Source organism: Delphinapterus leucas, chromosome 9 (genome assembly GCF_059928025.1).
Source record: "Delphinapterus leucas isolate spDelLeu-1000000601 "Yukka" chromosome 9, BTC_Dleu_Yukka2, whole genome shotgun sequence".
Classification (NCBI taxonomy): Eukaryota; Metazoa; Chordata; class Mammalia; order Artiodactyla; family Monodontidae; genus Delphinapterus; species Delphinapterus leucas.
The window spans coordinates 37,150,307-37,165,641 of record NC_143137.1 but is presented as its reverse complement, the minus strand read 5'-3'; the positions used below and the strand labels follow the sequence as shown (position 1 = coordinate 37,165,641).

The 15,335-nt window shown below is 37.8% G+C and overlaps 1 protein-coding gene across 15 annotated transcripts in view; it reads right to left on the bottom strand.

The window, feature by feature from the left end:
• DOCK4 (dedicator of cytokinesis 4) overlaps positions 1-15,335 on the bottom strand; it is a 480,689-nt gene that overhangs the window by 219,435 nt on the left and 245,919 nt on the right. For 14 of the 15 annotated variants that reach the window (XM_089917502.1, XM_089917504.1, XM_089917506.1 and 11 more), the window contains 2 exons: positions 3,244-3,325; positions 2,637-2,697 (listed from right to left, as the gene is read on the bottom strand). In XM_089917502.1, the coding sequence (XP_089773628.1) occupies positions 2,637-2,697; positions 3,244-3,325 (143 nt within the window). The remainder of the gene's footprint in view (positions 1-2,636; positions 2,698-3,243; positions 3,326-15,335) is intronic. The other variant, XM_089917516.1, reaches the window with a different exon arrangement.

The following is a 15,335-nucleotide window of genomic DNA, read 5'->3' as shown; positions in this document are numbered from 1 at the left end:
AATGAAGATTGTAGTAGAACTAACGATTATTAGGGCTAGCATTGCTCCTCCGATTAAATGAGTTAGTAGGTGCCCGGCTGTAACACTAGCTGTTAGTCATACAGCTATAGGGCCACTGGTTGGCTGAATGTGCTGATAGCTCCAATAATTACTAACATACTGATAAAGAGGGATGGGTGTTCCTGGCGGTAGAAAATAGGTCAGCGATGCTTTTTTTTTTTTTAATCGCAGTACGCGGGCCTCTCACTGTTGTGGCTCGTCCCGTTGTGGAGCACAGGCTCTGGACGCGCAGGCTCAGCGGCCGTGGCTCACGGGCTCAGCCGCTCCGTGGCATGTGGGATCTTCCCGGACCGGGGCACGAACCCGTGTCCCCTGCATCGGCAGGCGGACTCTCAACCACTGCGCCACCGGGGAAGCCCCGAGATGCTTTTGTTGTATGGTGAAAGCCAGGAATGACTATTCGTGTTCAGACAGGAATAGCCATTCCTAAATTTATTGAAAGGCGTGGTGGGTACAAATGAATGGTGGTGAAAGACCTCCTGAGTTTGTTGAGCCGATAAGTAAATGATGTAAATATTAATGTTCAAGTCTGTCCTTCAGAGTTATGAATGGCCATTGGTTCGATGTAAGTTGAAAACTAATCACTGCTGAATAGAAATCATACAGTTATTCACGAACCTGGCGTGGGGAAACTATTTACTTCTCTTTGTTTCCTCCCCTTCTTTCCAATCAAAGATGAGAACTTAAATTCTGAGGCAGGTGCTATTACTTCCTGCTCTCTGCAGCCAGTGAGGGTCAGCATGCCCTTTTCCCATTAAACAGTACGAGGAATACTCTAGAAAAATTAAGAAGTATCTGTCCCTGATGGACAAGAATCTTCCACTCCTTCATTTCACTGCAGCAGACTAAGTCTTAATCTTTCTTAGAGTTTCTTACCTTCAGTCTTATGGGGTAATCGTCAGACAAGTCTTTGTAGTAATATCAATAAAGAATTAATTTGACCAAAGCTCAGGGAAGGAGGGTAGATAATTTCTAATTCAACATTCATTCTGATGACTTAATGATCATAAAAATCTTAGTAAAAAATACAAAATCAAATGCCAGGTATTTGAAAGGCAGCCCTGTGATGGGTAATACTGTGAAGCGGTTTCCTCAGCTCTATCCTGGGACTGAAGGACAGAGTTGCCCAGGCCATGGGCAAGCAGGGCATGTGGTCACTCTACCGTGTGTGTTTCTACCACCGAAAACCTATAGATACCTTTTTAAAAGTTCTGAAAGCTAAAGTGGTTTACTTTTTTTCTCAATGCTGTAGAAGATTATATTCAAATTTTAGCAATGTTTACATGAAGATATCCAGAACCACATTCTACATTAACAATTGCTACTATAAATTTGAATAAATTTTTAAAAAACACAAAGAATTACATAAACTGCACCCCTGCCATCCTGGGAACAGAGGCTTTATCTCATAAATACACAGCAACACGCATTACAACTTTTCCAACGTTTTGAAAGAATCTTTCCAATTTCCACCCCACCCCATAGTCATCTATAAAAAGGAAATTAAAACAAAACCAAAAACCATTTACTTTTTTATTTATTTCTATTGTCCCTCAAATATAAAAACAGGATAAAATGAAATGGGTTTTCAGAACAGATTTTTATGAGAAAAAATACTTAGAAAATCTATGTTGAAACGACGTTTTATAGTCTCTCTCAATGCACAATGTGGTTATCACGTGCATAAAATAAAAAACTATAAAAATAAAGATCACTGTACAGGACCACATGGTGAGATATCACAATCCTGCAGAAGTATCCCCAGCAAGTCATGTAGCACAATTAATGAGGAAGTGGGAACCAATTTCCAGTATCGGCTGGTTAGCTGTAATGGAAAAATGATGTAGGCTACACCATATAGTTCCTCTGCCATAAAATGCTTGCTTTTAGATGCCTTATATGTGTAAAAACTAGTGACCACATTTTGGCTCTGATGTGCAAGTTCACTGTAGAACACTCAAAGTGTGTTCTGCAAGATGTTAATAAATGTTACATCATATAAATGTTTCCACAGTCAAATCAAATTTGGAGAAAGCTAGGGTCAACAAAATTAGAGAAGCATTTTTATATTCCCCTGTAGGACTTCTCAGACCCTTTAATAAGCTGATGAAATTATACAAGTGAAAAATATATGCAAAGTTTTCAGTATTTCATAACCCTTTTCTTATAGCACTTTCTGTAATAATGCTCTGCAGCCTTCTGTACTTTGGAAAATGCCAATTGGTTTCATAAACCTGTATGAAATCCAGCTCCTAGAAGTTTATGCTGTTAACAGAAATTAGAAATAAAAAAAACCAAATACCAAGTGCTTGAAGCAAATATGTTTAGAGAGTCCAATAAAACAAAATGAAACACAACAAACTAACTAATGACTTATACGGAAAGAGAACAAAATCTATTTATGGTGATATGAAAGTCTGGGGAGACCAGGGAACAATTCCCAAATTCTGTAATTACTGGATTCAAATGTGGCCTTGACTTCTTTCTGATCTAGACATCACATAAATCACAACTACATAGAGACCTCTCAGCAATTCTCCCTGTCGTGCTCCTGTCACACCAAGTATCATACCTACCAATTCGGATGATGTGCACGGTGATGTAGATGTCCCTTCTTAGCTCACTGCTACCCAAATCCTACCAAAAAACAAAGTCTGGTCATTTTAGAACTCATAATTTATGCAGAAGCATTTAAAAGGCATACGTAGCACATAATCTTCACAAATAACAGAAGAAAGACAAAGATAAACATAGACATTCTTAATGGAATTTCTGTAGCAGAAGCATAAAGTTCAAATCCTGTTCTAAAATATCACTACAATCAACTTTACTGTAAGCCTATGATGTCAAATAAGACTTAAAAGGAAAGCCCATTCTTATTTCAGTCTCTCACTTACTCATTCTTTAAACACTTATTAAGTACATACTAAATACCACCTGCCATACTGAGCCCTATCACCATTGGGATTTGGCCATAGTGTGACAGGCTCTAATACACACTAAGGGACAAAGGTGTGACTGTGAATGCTGGTATTCAGATTTTGGGGGCACTACTGTAATTTATGTGTTATTTACAAAGTTTAAGCAAATCTACTATGTTCTCTCACAGTAACTTATTTCTCTTAAATAAGATAAAGTACTTGAGAAAGAATCTGCCTCCTGGATAAAACAAGATCCACTTACCACAAAGAGAGAGCACTGTCGTTCTGGTTTATCTGGGGCTTTGGGAAGCCCATTTCTATTCAGCCTCAAGAAAAATCTCTCACTACAAGAGAAAAGAAGTTTAATATTTTGAAAATTATTTAATATGTAAGGACTCATTACTTTTCTAGCTGCTCTTCATCCTAAGAGTTAAACTCAAAACTTATTAGGTCTTTCATTTGACATCAAAACTGCGGATATAATTTAGGAGAGAACCCAAGACAATAAACATTTGCTTCACTTCTGACAAAACTGGCAAAGAGGCAAGTGCAAAAGCAGAAAACATAAATATATATGCAAGCAAAAAATTAACTTTGAAAAGAATAAGCTTCTATATCAGTGATATCATTATTTTAAAAAGTAGAAAAAAGTACACTAAAAGAAAACATGTGACAATGTGTTTTGTGTATTTGTACCTAAGATTTTTTTTTCATGTTTTGTGTCATAGTATTTAATAAACATTATACAAGGACAACATTCTGAGTGGTAACCATTCATTAGAAGGCTTAATATTTTATGCTCTTATAAACCTATAATCCAAAACACAAAAAGAGAGACCAAGAAATGAAACTTGAATTTTCTTTGGTCCACAAAGGAACAGAAGACCTCGCACTGTCTATAGAACTTGCACTGAAAATACAGTGACACCTAGATTTAATGCAAACACAAATAATGCTGTTGATCAGCCACTAATTCAAGTCAATAAATACTTGTGGACACCATTTATACCCAAGATAATGTGTTACACTATTTATGTTCAAAAAAATAAAATGAATATCACCCTCGCCCCCAAATTAATCTACCAGCTACCACAAGCTTCTGAATTTTAATACCCTGGTGCCCACAATAGAATCAAATGGCTGGCTGCCTCAGGAAGAGAACACACAGCCAACATCCCCAAAATGTGAAATTAACACAGGGTATAGACTTGGTCACTGCAGCTTCAGCCTAGGAATCAAGCAGGGAAAGGGAAGGTAGGGCATTAGTAAGGTTCAGACCCTTCCAAGTCTCCAAGCTTATTTATCACTTGGTCCTTGCCATAAATAATGGCTCTGTCATCCAAAATCAGCCTTCTCCCCTACAGGGGGAGAAATGAGGACCATAATCAGATCTCTAAGGAAGCATATGGATTTGAATTTATGGTTGTTTTGGAACATTTTAATTCTCTTTTGCCATTTAAATCTAGATAGATATATTTAACAGATTCAACTACCTGGCTCACCCTGTCCTTTTCTTATATTATGCCTATCCCTGATCTCTCACATGAGAAAGGGCAACCAACACACATTTCTGCGGGGTCATTTCCACACTTATTACCTATGTCTTGTTCCACAGAGCAGTGGCTGATGAGATGTGAATGAAGAGAATATAAATTGCTGCAAGGATTCTCAAATGAAGACTATAAAGTTCCCATAGGAAATAATTCTGAAGCGGAGGCTGGAAATGACAGATCCAACCTCGGATGCAGAGTTAAATCAATCTTATTCAATTGTCATTTACTATAATTCATGACAAAGGACTGCAAACTCTTCAGAAGGGAAGAATATTTACTACTATTTCAAATTTAATAGGTACTAAAAGGAAATGTGCAAAAATTCACCTTGGGATAAATGAATTACACTTTAAAATAGTCATTATTAGGTAATACTATTTTTTTGAGAAAACAGTATTTTTTTGAGAATGGGCACTCTGCTGAGGACTTTACATGGATTAATTCCTTTTATCCTCACTACGCCTTTAGGAAGTCAGTACTATTATTATGCCATTTTATAGTTGGGAAAACTGAGAAATAGTAAATAGTTTTGCCCAAGATTACAGAGCTGTTGGAGAAAAGACAGTCTCTTCAATAAGTGGTGTTGGGAAAACTGGACAGCTACATGTAAAAGAATGAAATTAGAACACTCCCTAACACCATATACAAAAATAAACTCAAAATGGATTAGAGACCTAAATGTAAGAGCAGACAGTATAAAACTCTTAGAGGAAAATATTAGGAAGAACACTCTTTGACATAAATCACAGCAAGATCTTTTTTTGATCCACCTCCTAGAGTTCTGGAAATAAAAACAAAAATAAACAAGTGGGACCTAATGAAACTTCAAAGCTTTTGCACAGCAAAGGAAACCATAAACCAGACGAAAAGACAACCCTCAGAATGGGAGAAAATATTTGCAAATGAATCAACGGACAAAGGATTAATCTCCAAAATATATAAACAGCTCCTGAAGCTCAATATTAAAAAAACAAACAACCCAATCCAAAAATGGGCAGAAGACCTAAATAGACATTTCTCAACATCACTAATTATTAAGAAATGCAAATCAAAACTACAATGGGGTATCACCTCACACCAGTCAGAATGGCCATCATCAGAAAATCTACAAACAACAAATGCTGGAAAGGGTGTGGAGAAAAGGGAACCCTCTTTCACTGTTGGTGGGAATGTAAATTGATACAGCCACTATGGAGAACAGTATGGAGGTTCCTCAAAAAACTAAAAATTGAATTACCATATGATCCAGCAATCCCACTACTGGGCATATACCCAGAGAAAACCATAATTCAAAAAGACACATGCACCCCAATGTTCATTGCAGCACTGTTTACAACAGCCAGGTCATGGAAGCAACCTAAATGCCCATCAACAGACGAATGGATAAAGAAGATGTGGTACATATATACGATGGAATATTACTCAGCCATAAAAAGGAATGAAATTGGGTCATTTGTTGAGATGTGGATGGATCCAGAGGCTGTCATACAGAGTGAAGTAAGTCAGAAAGAGAAAAACAAATATTGTATATTAACACACATATGTGGAACCTAGAAAAATGGTACAGATGAACCGGTTTGCAGGGCAGAAATTGAGACACAGATGTAGAGAACAAACATATGGACACCAAGGGGGAGAAGTGGCAGGGTGTGTGCGTGTGTGGTGTGCTGAACTGAGTGATTGGGATTGACATGTATACACTGATATGTATGAAACTTATGACTAATAAGAACCTGCTGTATAAAAAAAATAAAAAATAATAATAAAAAAAAGATTGCAGAGCTGGTGTGTTGCTGAGTAGGAATTCTATGCCACATATAATTCAAAACGCTCGTCCTTCATTTGAATGCTATAGAATAAATTCTTTCTCTGCTTCATAGAATAATTGAGCAAATATTTACAGAATACTGAGATAAGGGAGAAGTCATTCATCCTCCGTGACTCCACTGACTCAGTCAAACTTGGTCCCAAGAGGGACCCCACGTCCTTCCTGGGGTAAGAGGAAAGGAAGAAGTAGAAACCCTGATTTAGCAGGTTTTCAAAGCCATCCCTGGTTTGAAATTGTTCCTTGGTAGTTTTTTCAATGAAACATACTTAGAAAAATGACTTGAGAAATAAACTATTTTACTAAACAAATGCAAACCTCCAGAAAGATTTAAGTATTTGGCTTTAGTTGGTCAAAACTCCGGAGGTTTAAGACCAGTGTTTGGTTTTGCTTCTTAGTCATCAGTCACCTACTAACATATAATGTTTATTGACTGTATTTTAGCCCCAAACGCAAGCAGTGTGACTATTTTCCCCTCTCCTGATTATGGACCGCGTGCTCTTTTTTATATGTTTGAGGCTTCTCTTTATCCCTACTGAAACATTTGAAACAAATGTCACTTTATCTTCTGACAGGTCAGTCAAAAATGATAAATAACAATAATATTAATATATAAAAGTCAACATGGCATTCTACATATGGAGACCTTAACTTTAATACTGATATAAAATACTATTCCATATTCACAAATTTCATCAATCTTCTGGTAAAATAATGTTTCCTAAAGCATTCTATTTCAGACACTCCTTTTGCTCTGTCACTATTTTAATTTCACTAGTCTAGACAGAATCCTGATTATGCAAGTATTATTATCATATCCTATTACAGAAAGAATACCAATATGTACTAAGCCATATCCCTTAGCTTAAGCATGCCTTAAAGGGGAGATAAAAATAGACTGAGTATGGGTACTATGGAGAAATAAGTCATGCGCAATGTTTTAAAAACCAGACTTCTTTTAAAAGGAAAAAAAAACCTTTTATGGCCAATCAAATAAAACCTTTTTTATTCATTTGGTGAAAGTTGTTGGTATACAAACTCAATCAATTTCTCTTCAGCTTTGGTGATACAGCAACCACTTAATCAGCAAATGGTTTCAGAGGAAAAAAAAAGAACTACAGCAACACATTTCAGAATCTTCAGATTACAATAAATACCACCCACATGCTCACACACGTCTGTAAAATGCCAAACTGTTGCCTTCAAGGCGGGGGGACTAAACGAGTGTATGACATTTCACTCCGGCACATCTTCCAAAATTCTCTCACAGACTTTTGTGGCCACACACAAAGGTATTTTCAACTCTCTACTGTAAGTCAAAGAGTGGCACCTCATCAGAAAACAGAACTAGCTTTTGTGAATTTAAGAAGTGTCCTATTATAAGATGTGCATACCTACATTACATCATTTGCACTTTTTTCCCCCTAACCGTAAAAGGTATGTGTGTTTCTTTCCATTACACCGTGACTAACTAGAATACAGGCCCATGACAATTAACCTTTACATTCCCAGCTGCTAGCCAACGATTTGGTACCTCCTTAGTGTTTAAAGACTGAACAAATACAATCTTTTAGGAAAAAATACAGCAAAATATAAATTATTGGGAAGCAACTTTTGCTCTCTTCTCTATAATATCTTTTACTTCACAGTAGTGAAATGTATGAAATTCTCCAGAGACATTTCAATCAATGGCACCCTACCACCAGATGTGAGAGTCACAAAATTAACTTCACAGCCCCTCCAGGTTCTAGATCATGCCATTTAACTCTGCCACGCATATCCTATGTCTTTATTATAGTAAACATATAGTAATGGAAATATCTACGGTGACATAATATGTTTTCAAATGAGAATACTGCCTTCTTCATCAGCAAAGAGTGAGTAAGCACACAGAACACTCCTAGACACATTAAGAAATGAGAGGTGACATTATTACCAGCAGAGAAAAATCATCATTTGACTTCCTGTTATAGTGTCATGTCCTCCCAGAGGAAATATCACTGCCAGAGAAATTTAGTGTCCACCTGAATTCCTTGTGTGAGCCACTATAAATCACCAGATTATAAATCAACAATCTCAAATTCTTTCTTTGGAAATAAAGAACAAAAAATCACAATTATTTATTATTTATAACCTGCCTTCTTCTACAAAGGATTTGAGAGAACCAAGATAATGAAATAAGAGTGTGCAAGAGTATCCCCAGATATCCCTGGGGAAAAATAGTAAAAGTCAAGATATACCCTGTCCTGGTGTATTTATATATGCTTTACATGGGTTTTCTCATTTAATTCTCCCAACCACGCTATAAGGTAGGAGCCCCTCGCATCCCCATTTTACAAATGAGAAAGCTGGAGCTTGGGGATATTGGGTAAGTTGGCCAAAGTTGCACGGTCAGTCAAGGTTGGAACCAGGAAATTAATTTCCAGGGTCTGATTCCAAAGTTTCAGCTCTTAACCACAATGTTATGCTGTTTTCAAAATAACAGAACACCTCAAAACAGACAAAAAGAACAAGCCTACCCGTGTCACGTGAGCCAAGGATTTTATTATGAATATTTTCAATAAAATACAAAAATAATAATTAAAAATGCATGAAGCCAGACCAAAAAAAATAAAGCCACGAACATATCTGTGTTTAGGGAGTTTATGTCTGTGAACCTGCTCAGCTGCACTACTGACCTTCTGATGTACTCAAAACAACCTCTGATAATAAAGGGTGTACTTCAACAGCATAGTTTGGTAGAAAACTTTTTACCAGTGATGCAAATAATATGGGAGGCACTGTAGGGTTCTGAAGACCCTAACGGCTTCTCCTTCCCCTTCTCAGCAGGATAGGATGCTCCTATCCTCCCACCCCCTCCTCCTATCACCATAACACTCAGAAGCAGCTGTTCTGTATGAAAGGCCGTACCTAGGGTCTTGGAGGCCTCCAGGCCAGATGTGGGAGGGTCCTCCCAGCCTTCTGACGAATCACATAAAGTGGCTCTCCCATATGGCACTCCTAGGACAATCATTTGCCTTCAAAGAGCAATGCACCTAAAGTTAGGAATGACCAACGCCAAGGAGATTTTTGTATTTCTCCATATGGATTCATGTTTATCACTCTATAGCTCCCCTCTCACAAGAAACAAAACTGCCTAGTGCTTTAATGTTTGTGGAAGTTACACAGTGTACACTTTATCCAAAAATATGTGATTGGATAATATCTTGGGTTGAAGTCTGATTAATCTACAAAAAATTACAAAGAGTATTTCCAAAATCATTTTGAACAGTTAAGTCACTGAAATAAATTTATGTTCTCCAAAACTGACAGAAACAGGGCTTCCCTGGTGGCACAGTGGTTGAGAGTCCGCCTGCCGATGCAGGGGACACGGGTTCGTGCCCCGGTCCGGGAAGATCCCATATGCCGCGAAGCGGCTAGCCCATGAGCCATGGCCACTGAGCCTGCGCGTCCGGAGCCTGTGCTCCGCAATGGGAGAGGCCACAACAGTGAGAGGTCCGCATAACACACACACACACACACACACACACACACACACACAAAGTGACAGTAACAAAAGAGAGCAAACACTTCAGTGGTCGTATTCTGGTACACTGTCTGGTTCTTTTATGCTTACACTTTTTTATTTTTATTTTTTTAATTAATTTATTTATTTTTGGCTGCGCTGGGTCTTTGTTGCTGTGTGTGGGCTTTCTCTAGTTGCGCCAAGTGGGGCTACTCTTCATTGCAGTGTGCGGGCTTCTCACTGTGGTGGCTTCTCTTGTTGCAGAGCACAGGCTCTAGGCGCATGGGTCTCAGGAGTTGCAGCACATGGGCTCAGTAGTTGCAGCACACAGCCTCAGTAGTTGTGGCTCGCGGGCTCTAGAGCACAGGCTCAATAGTTGTGGCACACGGGCTTAGTTGCTCCACGGCATGTAGGGTCTTCCCAGACCAGGGCTCGAGCCCGTGTCCCCTGCATTGGTAGGAGGATTCTTAACCAACGTGCCACCAGGGAAGTCCTACGCTTACACTTTATAAAACAATTGTAAATACCAAAAAATAGTAGTGTCTTTGAAAAAGCCAAGTTCCTTGTCTTAAATTTAACTATGCTGTGTGTGAGGACAATTAATATCTACTCTACACTGAATAGTAGTGCAGGGAGATGCACCAGCAGTCAGGGAGGAAACAGTGGGAGCGAGAAGACGGAAGGAGAATAGTGAGAAGAGGTAGGAGAATGTTTCAGCTGCGCTGACTCTAGGCCCTCTACCCAAAAGGCAATAGTACACAAATAGAAGATGATCTCAATGCTTCTATTTCACTGCTCCTCCTGCATTTTCTCAAATGCTTTCTGATTGACTAACAGTGTAAGACACTTCCAACCATCTGTGCAGGGAACTGTTACTATGTTCTTTCCTAGAACGAGTGGCAAAGGACAACTCAAGGAGCATTCTAAATTGTCATAGTAACGCCCCCAGGAGCCAGCTGCCCTGGGGTGGCCACTAGACCAAGAGTTTTGGTGCTCACCATGGCACAGAAAAAGGGGCTCTCATCCAGGCCATCTCTGAACATGGGTGTGTACAACATTCTCCTGGGAGCTGTATAAAGCCCAGGCCCTAGCCTGGGGATCCTGACTTACTATGGACCTAAAAGCTCCCTGTGTGTTTAAAAACACAGTCATATTTAACAACCACTGTTTTGACCCAAATGCCTAGGCACTAATGAGTCAGAATTGTTGACTGTCCTTTATGATCGTCATATACAACCAGAAAACAGGCAACAAATGCCTGGTACCTTCAGGTCAACGATTTCTCGCCTTTCTTCTCCCAACCATATGACTGATAAAAATGAAGTTTTTCCTTGGCAATAAATGAAAGCAACTCCTCAAGCAAGTCTTCCTAGATAAAGTTATTAATGTGTTTTCTAATTTTAAAACGAAAGCAACACAAGGGTCATGAGCTCTTCTGATTAAAGGGAAATGAAACAAGAAGGATCCTTGATACCAGGGTTGCCACAGTAGTTTACCTAAAGAGCAGAAAGACTCTGAGTTTTCTTTTTTAATATTAATACCCAAGTCCAGATTCGCTTTACAAATATTTGAGGTTGAAGGACTAAGCAACCAACTAATGGGATGGCTTTGTCAGGACAATAAAGGATTTTGCTTTAGTTGAATGATGAAAAGGGAGATAATTTTTTAAACTACAGTGAACTCTACTGCCAATGTTGAACATCAAGCTGATTCTTTCTTACTACTTAGAATGACTTAAAACCACTTCATGTTATTTTTCTTTTCAGAGAATAAAGCTAACTGTATCAGAATTCTTTTTGGGAAGGTAAAGCTCAAAGAAAAAGGAGTGCAATGCTTTCTAAAGTTATAAATAAGTGATGTACAGATGACCTGCTGATAGATGAATTAAAGAAAAGATTTGGATCAACTGTTGATTTGAGAAAAACAATAATGACTCTTAAGTTCTAAAGACTTGAGACCCTAAAAATCTCATTGTTGAATTCAAGTAAAATCCTTAGAAATAGCTAAACTGTTTAACTGAGCTACTCAGGAAAAAACTTGCTTATGTCTATCTCTAGAGAACTCATTAAGAATTTCACTAGAAAACAAGTTTCTTAGAGAAGTAACTAAAAGTAGGTGATGATAGGATCTGGTCAACAGAAACAAGGACTGTGAAATAAGAAGACCTGTTTACAGGCAGAATGTCTTATTGTTCTTGGAATTTACATAATTTGATTATGGTAAACACTATACCTTTGACATTTCATGAGGGAGGAATCGCTCTGATTTATATACAGTAATTATTCTGACCTTTTTAACAATGCCTCTTTTGTTAGAAAGTATCTGTAGTAAGCAATCTTGCAAGTAAAGCAAACCTGAGCTCTTTATAACTACGCTGGGTTGAAGCATGCAGTTCTTTGCAAAGGCAAAGAAACCTTAATGAAAACAGACTAAACGAAAAAAATCTAAGTAATTCAAGCCTTGCAGAAACAGTAAGTATAATGTCTTTCATACATTTATTATCTCAAAAAAGTTCTAATTTTTAAAATGAAAGAAGCCAAAATCAAATATCCCTTTCAACAGCTTACTGATAGATTCTTTATATTAATTATAACTTAAAAAAATGAAAACTTATGATTACCAAAGGGGAAAGGAGTAGGGTAGGGATAAATTAGGAGTATGGGATTAACAGATACAAACCACTAGATATAAAAATAGATAAACAATAAGGATTTTCTGTATAGCACAGGGAACTATAATAACCTATAATGGAAAAAAATCTGAAAAAACATATGTACATGTATAACTGAATCATTTTGCTGTACACCTGAAACACATTATTATAAATCAACTATACTTCCATCTAAAAAAAAGAAAAGTATCTAAATCATCATTAAATACTATTTATTAACAAGATGACCCATGCAATTGGACTTTCTAAAGGTCAAATGCTTTTTCTTTTTAATCAGGGAGCTACAAAGCCTCTACACTGATATGCAAATGTTCATGTGTATGAGGATAGGTACATTCGTTTCTGTAGAGCTCCATAGTTTTCATAAGTTTGAAAATGAACTTTAGGCACTGAAAAGTTTAGGAAGCATTGCTTTAGACACCACAAGTATTTTTGGTGAAACAAAAACAGCAATACTGGTTACCACACAAAGAGAAACTCTAGCCTTTAAAAATATTTCTTGACTTAAAGCTTAATAGTATTTTGAACATCAATAGAATGTAAGTTCTGGGAGGGCAAGAATTTTTTTTTTTTAATTCATTTATGTGTCCCCAATGCCCAGATCAGTGCCTTTCCCCGAGGAGAGCAGTACTTGTTTGCTGAATGAATGAAGATCAGTGATTCAACAGCAATAGTGTGAAACCTCTGTTGCCCAATGGAAATAAAAAGATGCAGTCTCTGTTTAACTTGTAGTCAAAGATCTCTAAATGGAAATGCTTAGGAGAAGAGGCTACACAGATACTCTTCAACTTACAGGGTTACGTCCTGATAAAACCATTCAGCTTTACAAGAGCATTGTACCGAACATGGCTAGCCCAGGGAAAGATCAAAATTCAAAGAACAGTTTCCAGTAAATGTGTATTGCTTTCACACCACTGTGAAGTCAAAAAATCCTAAGTCGAATCACTGTAAGTCGGGGACTGTCCATAAATTTATCTGCTAATTTTTATTTACTTTTTTTTTTTTTTAGCAGGACAGATTTTGCAAATGATGCTCCCATAGAGACATGTCTGACAGCAGAGTTCCGATTAACACAGGAGAACCTGAAACAAATCCATTACCATTGCTGATGCACTCAACCTTGAGTTCTCTCTCTTACCAATAAGCACATCCCCACTGGAGTGGAAGGAAGACAGAAAAAATTAAGACAATAATGACACAATCTTTTAATACTTTGCCTCAACAACAGTGAGAGACTTGTAAACTCCCTTTAACTGCATCGACGCCCAGTCTGTGTAGGGCATTCTGCAAGGTGCTGGGAACAGAAAGATAAGGAGAGGGTAAAGCCTTATCTTCAGAAAAGGAACTAACGAGGACCGTATCATGAGTAATTCCTTTGTCAACGGTGAATCACCTTACAGCACAAATGGCAAGGAAGAGCAAAGAAGTCCTTGTAAGGTGGGTTGCTATGTGTGAGCATGATTTGATTGGTAGTGAATTTAGGAAAACTAAATTAATCTGAATTCTCTATAGGCAGAAGACACAGGGCAGGGGAGAACAGACAGAGACGACCAGAATCCTGGTGAAAAGAACACCCATCTGCTCATCTTTTAAAACACAGGAATAGGGGTGGAAAGCCCTTCTGATCAATTTCTAAAACTCTGCACTGTTTAAGTACAATGAGACAAATTGGCTGAGTAAGTGTTTAGAGCTAAAGGGGATGAGAAAGCCAGTTCTGAATACATTTACTCTATGAGTTTTTGGTTTTCTGCCACTTTAAAGTTCCAGCCACTTATTCTTATAATGTAGTAATTTAAAATTTCAAAAGTAATTGGAATTGTGTGGCTCTTAAAATGCTACAGAGAAAAACTGTGGATCACTTCTACGCTGGGTGTTCTCGGCATGAATAAAGTTATTTGTTTGCTTGTTTTTGTTTTAATTTAGATCCTCCTCCTGGCCCATTTCTTAAAATCTCTCCTATTAACATCACTACATCTCAAGTTTTTTTTTTGTATGCAACAGAAGTGTGACCAAAGGGGGAGCAAACCACAGAATCTGATTAACTTCGAAGTGACAACAATCCCAATTTTCATGCACCTGCTAGAAGAATCAAATGATGGCAAAGAAGGGGGAGAGTGGAAAGCACTCATGACTTTAAAGAGGAAGCCTGAGGGAAGGTCACTGTGGGTCAGTGATGTACAGACACCCACAGGGAACTCTGTGCCAGCATGTATACACACAGCAGGAAGCACTCTGGGCCACATGGAATTGTTGATATTGCCACAGTCCAAGGAGGACCTCTGAATGCCTTCTATTTCTGTTCTCAAATAGAGTTGTGCTCCCTGCATGCACGGCCAGTCAGACATTTTCCCCTCCATTATTGCTGTACTTTGGAGAGGTTATAATTTTGAGTTAATTTTATAACATAAAACTGTAAAGAGAGATCTATGCCAACTATCTTTCTACGTTCAAAACAACAAATGCTCCTAATTTATGTAAAAATATAGAGACTGAATTTGTGTGATCACACTATAATAAGTTGTAAATGAGGTATGAAATGAGAAATTCTAGCACAGTGCTCAGAGAATTAAAGAATCATATGTGCTCCCTTAACTGTGTTATGTACTATAATATAGACACAAAAATATTAGCATTTTTTCCAAGAGTGGGCTAAATAACTACTCTCACCAACAGCTCCCTTCTGTAAGGTCTTTAAAAAATTTCCCAGTAACTAAGTCTTTTCAAAAGAAGCCCTAATTCTTTAATTTCCTCTTAAAAATGAAAGGCAATTAGATCACATCAGCCTCTGAAGAGGCCAAAT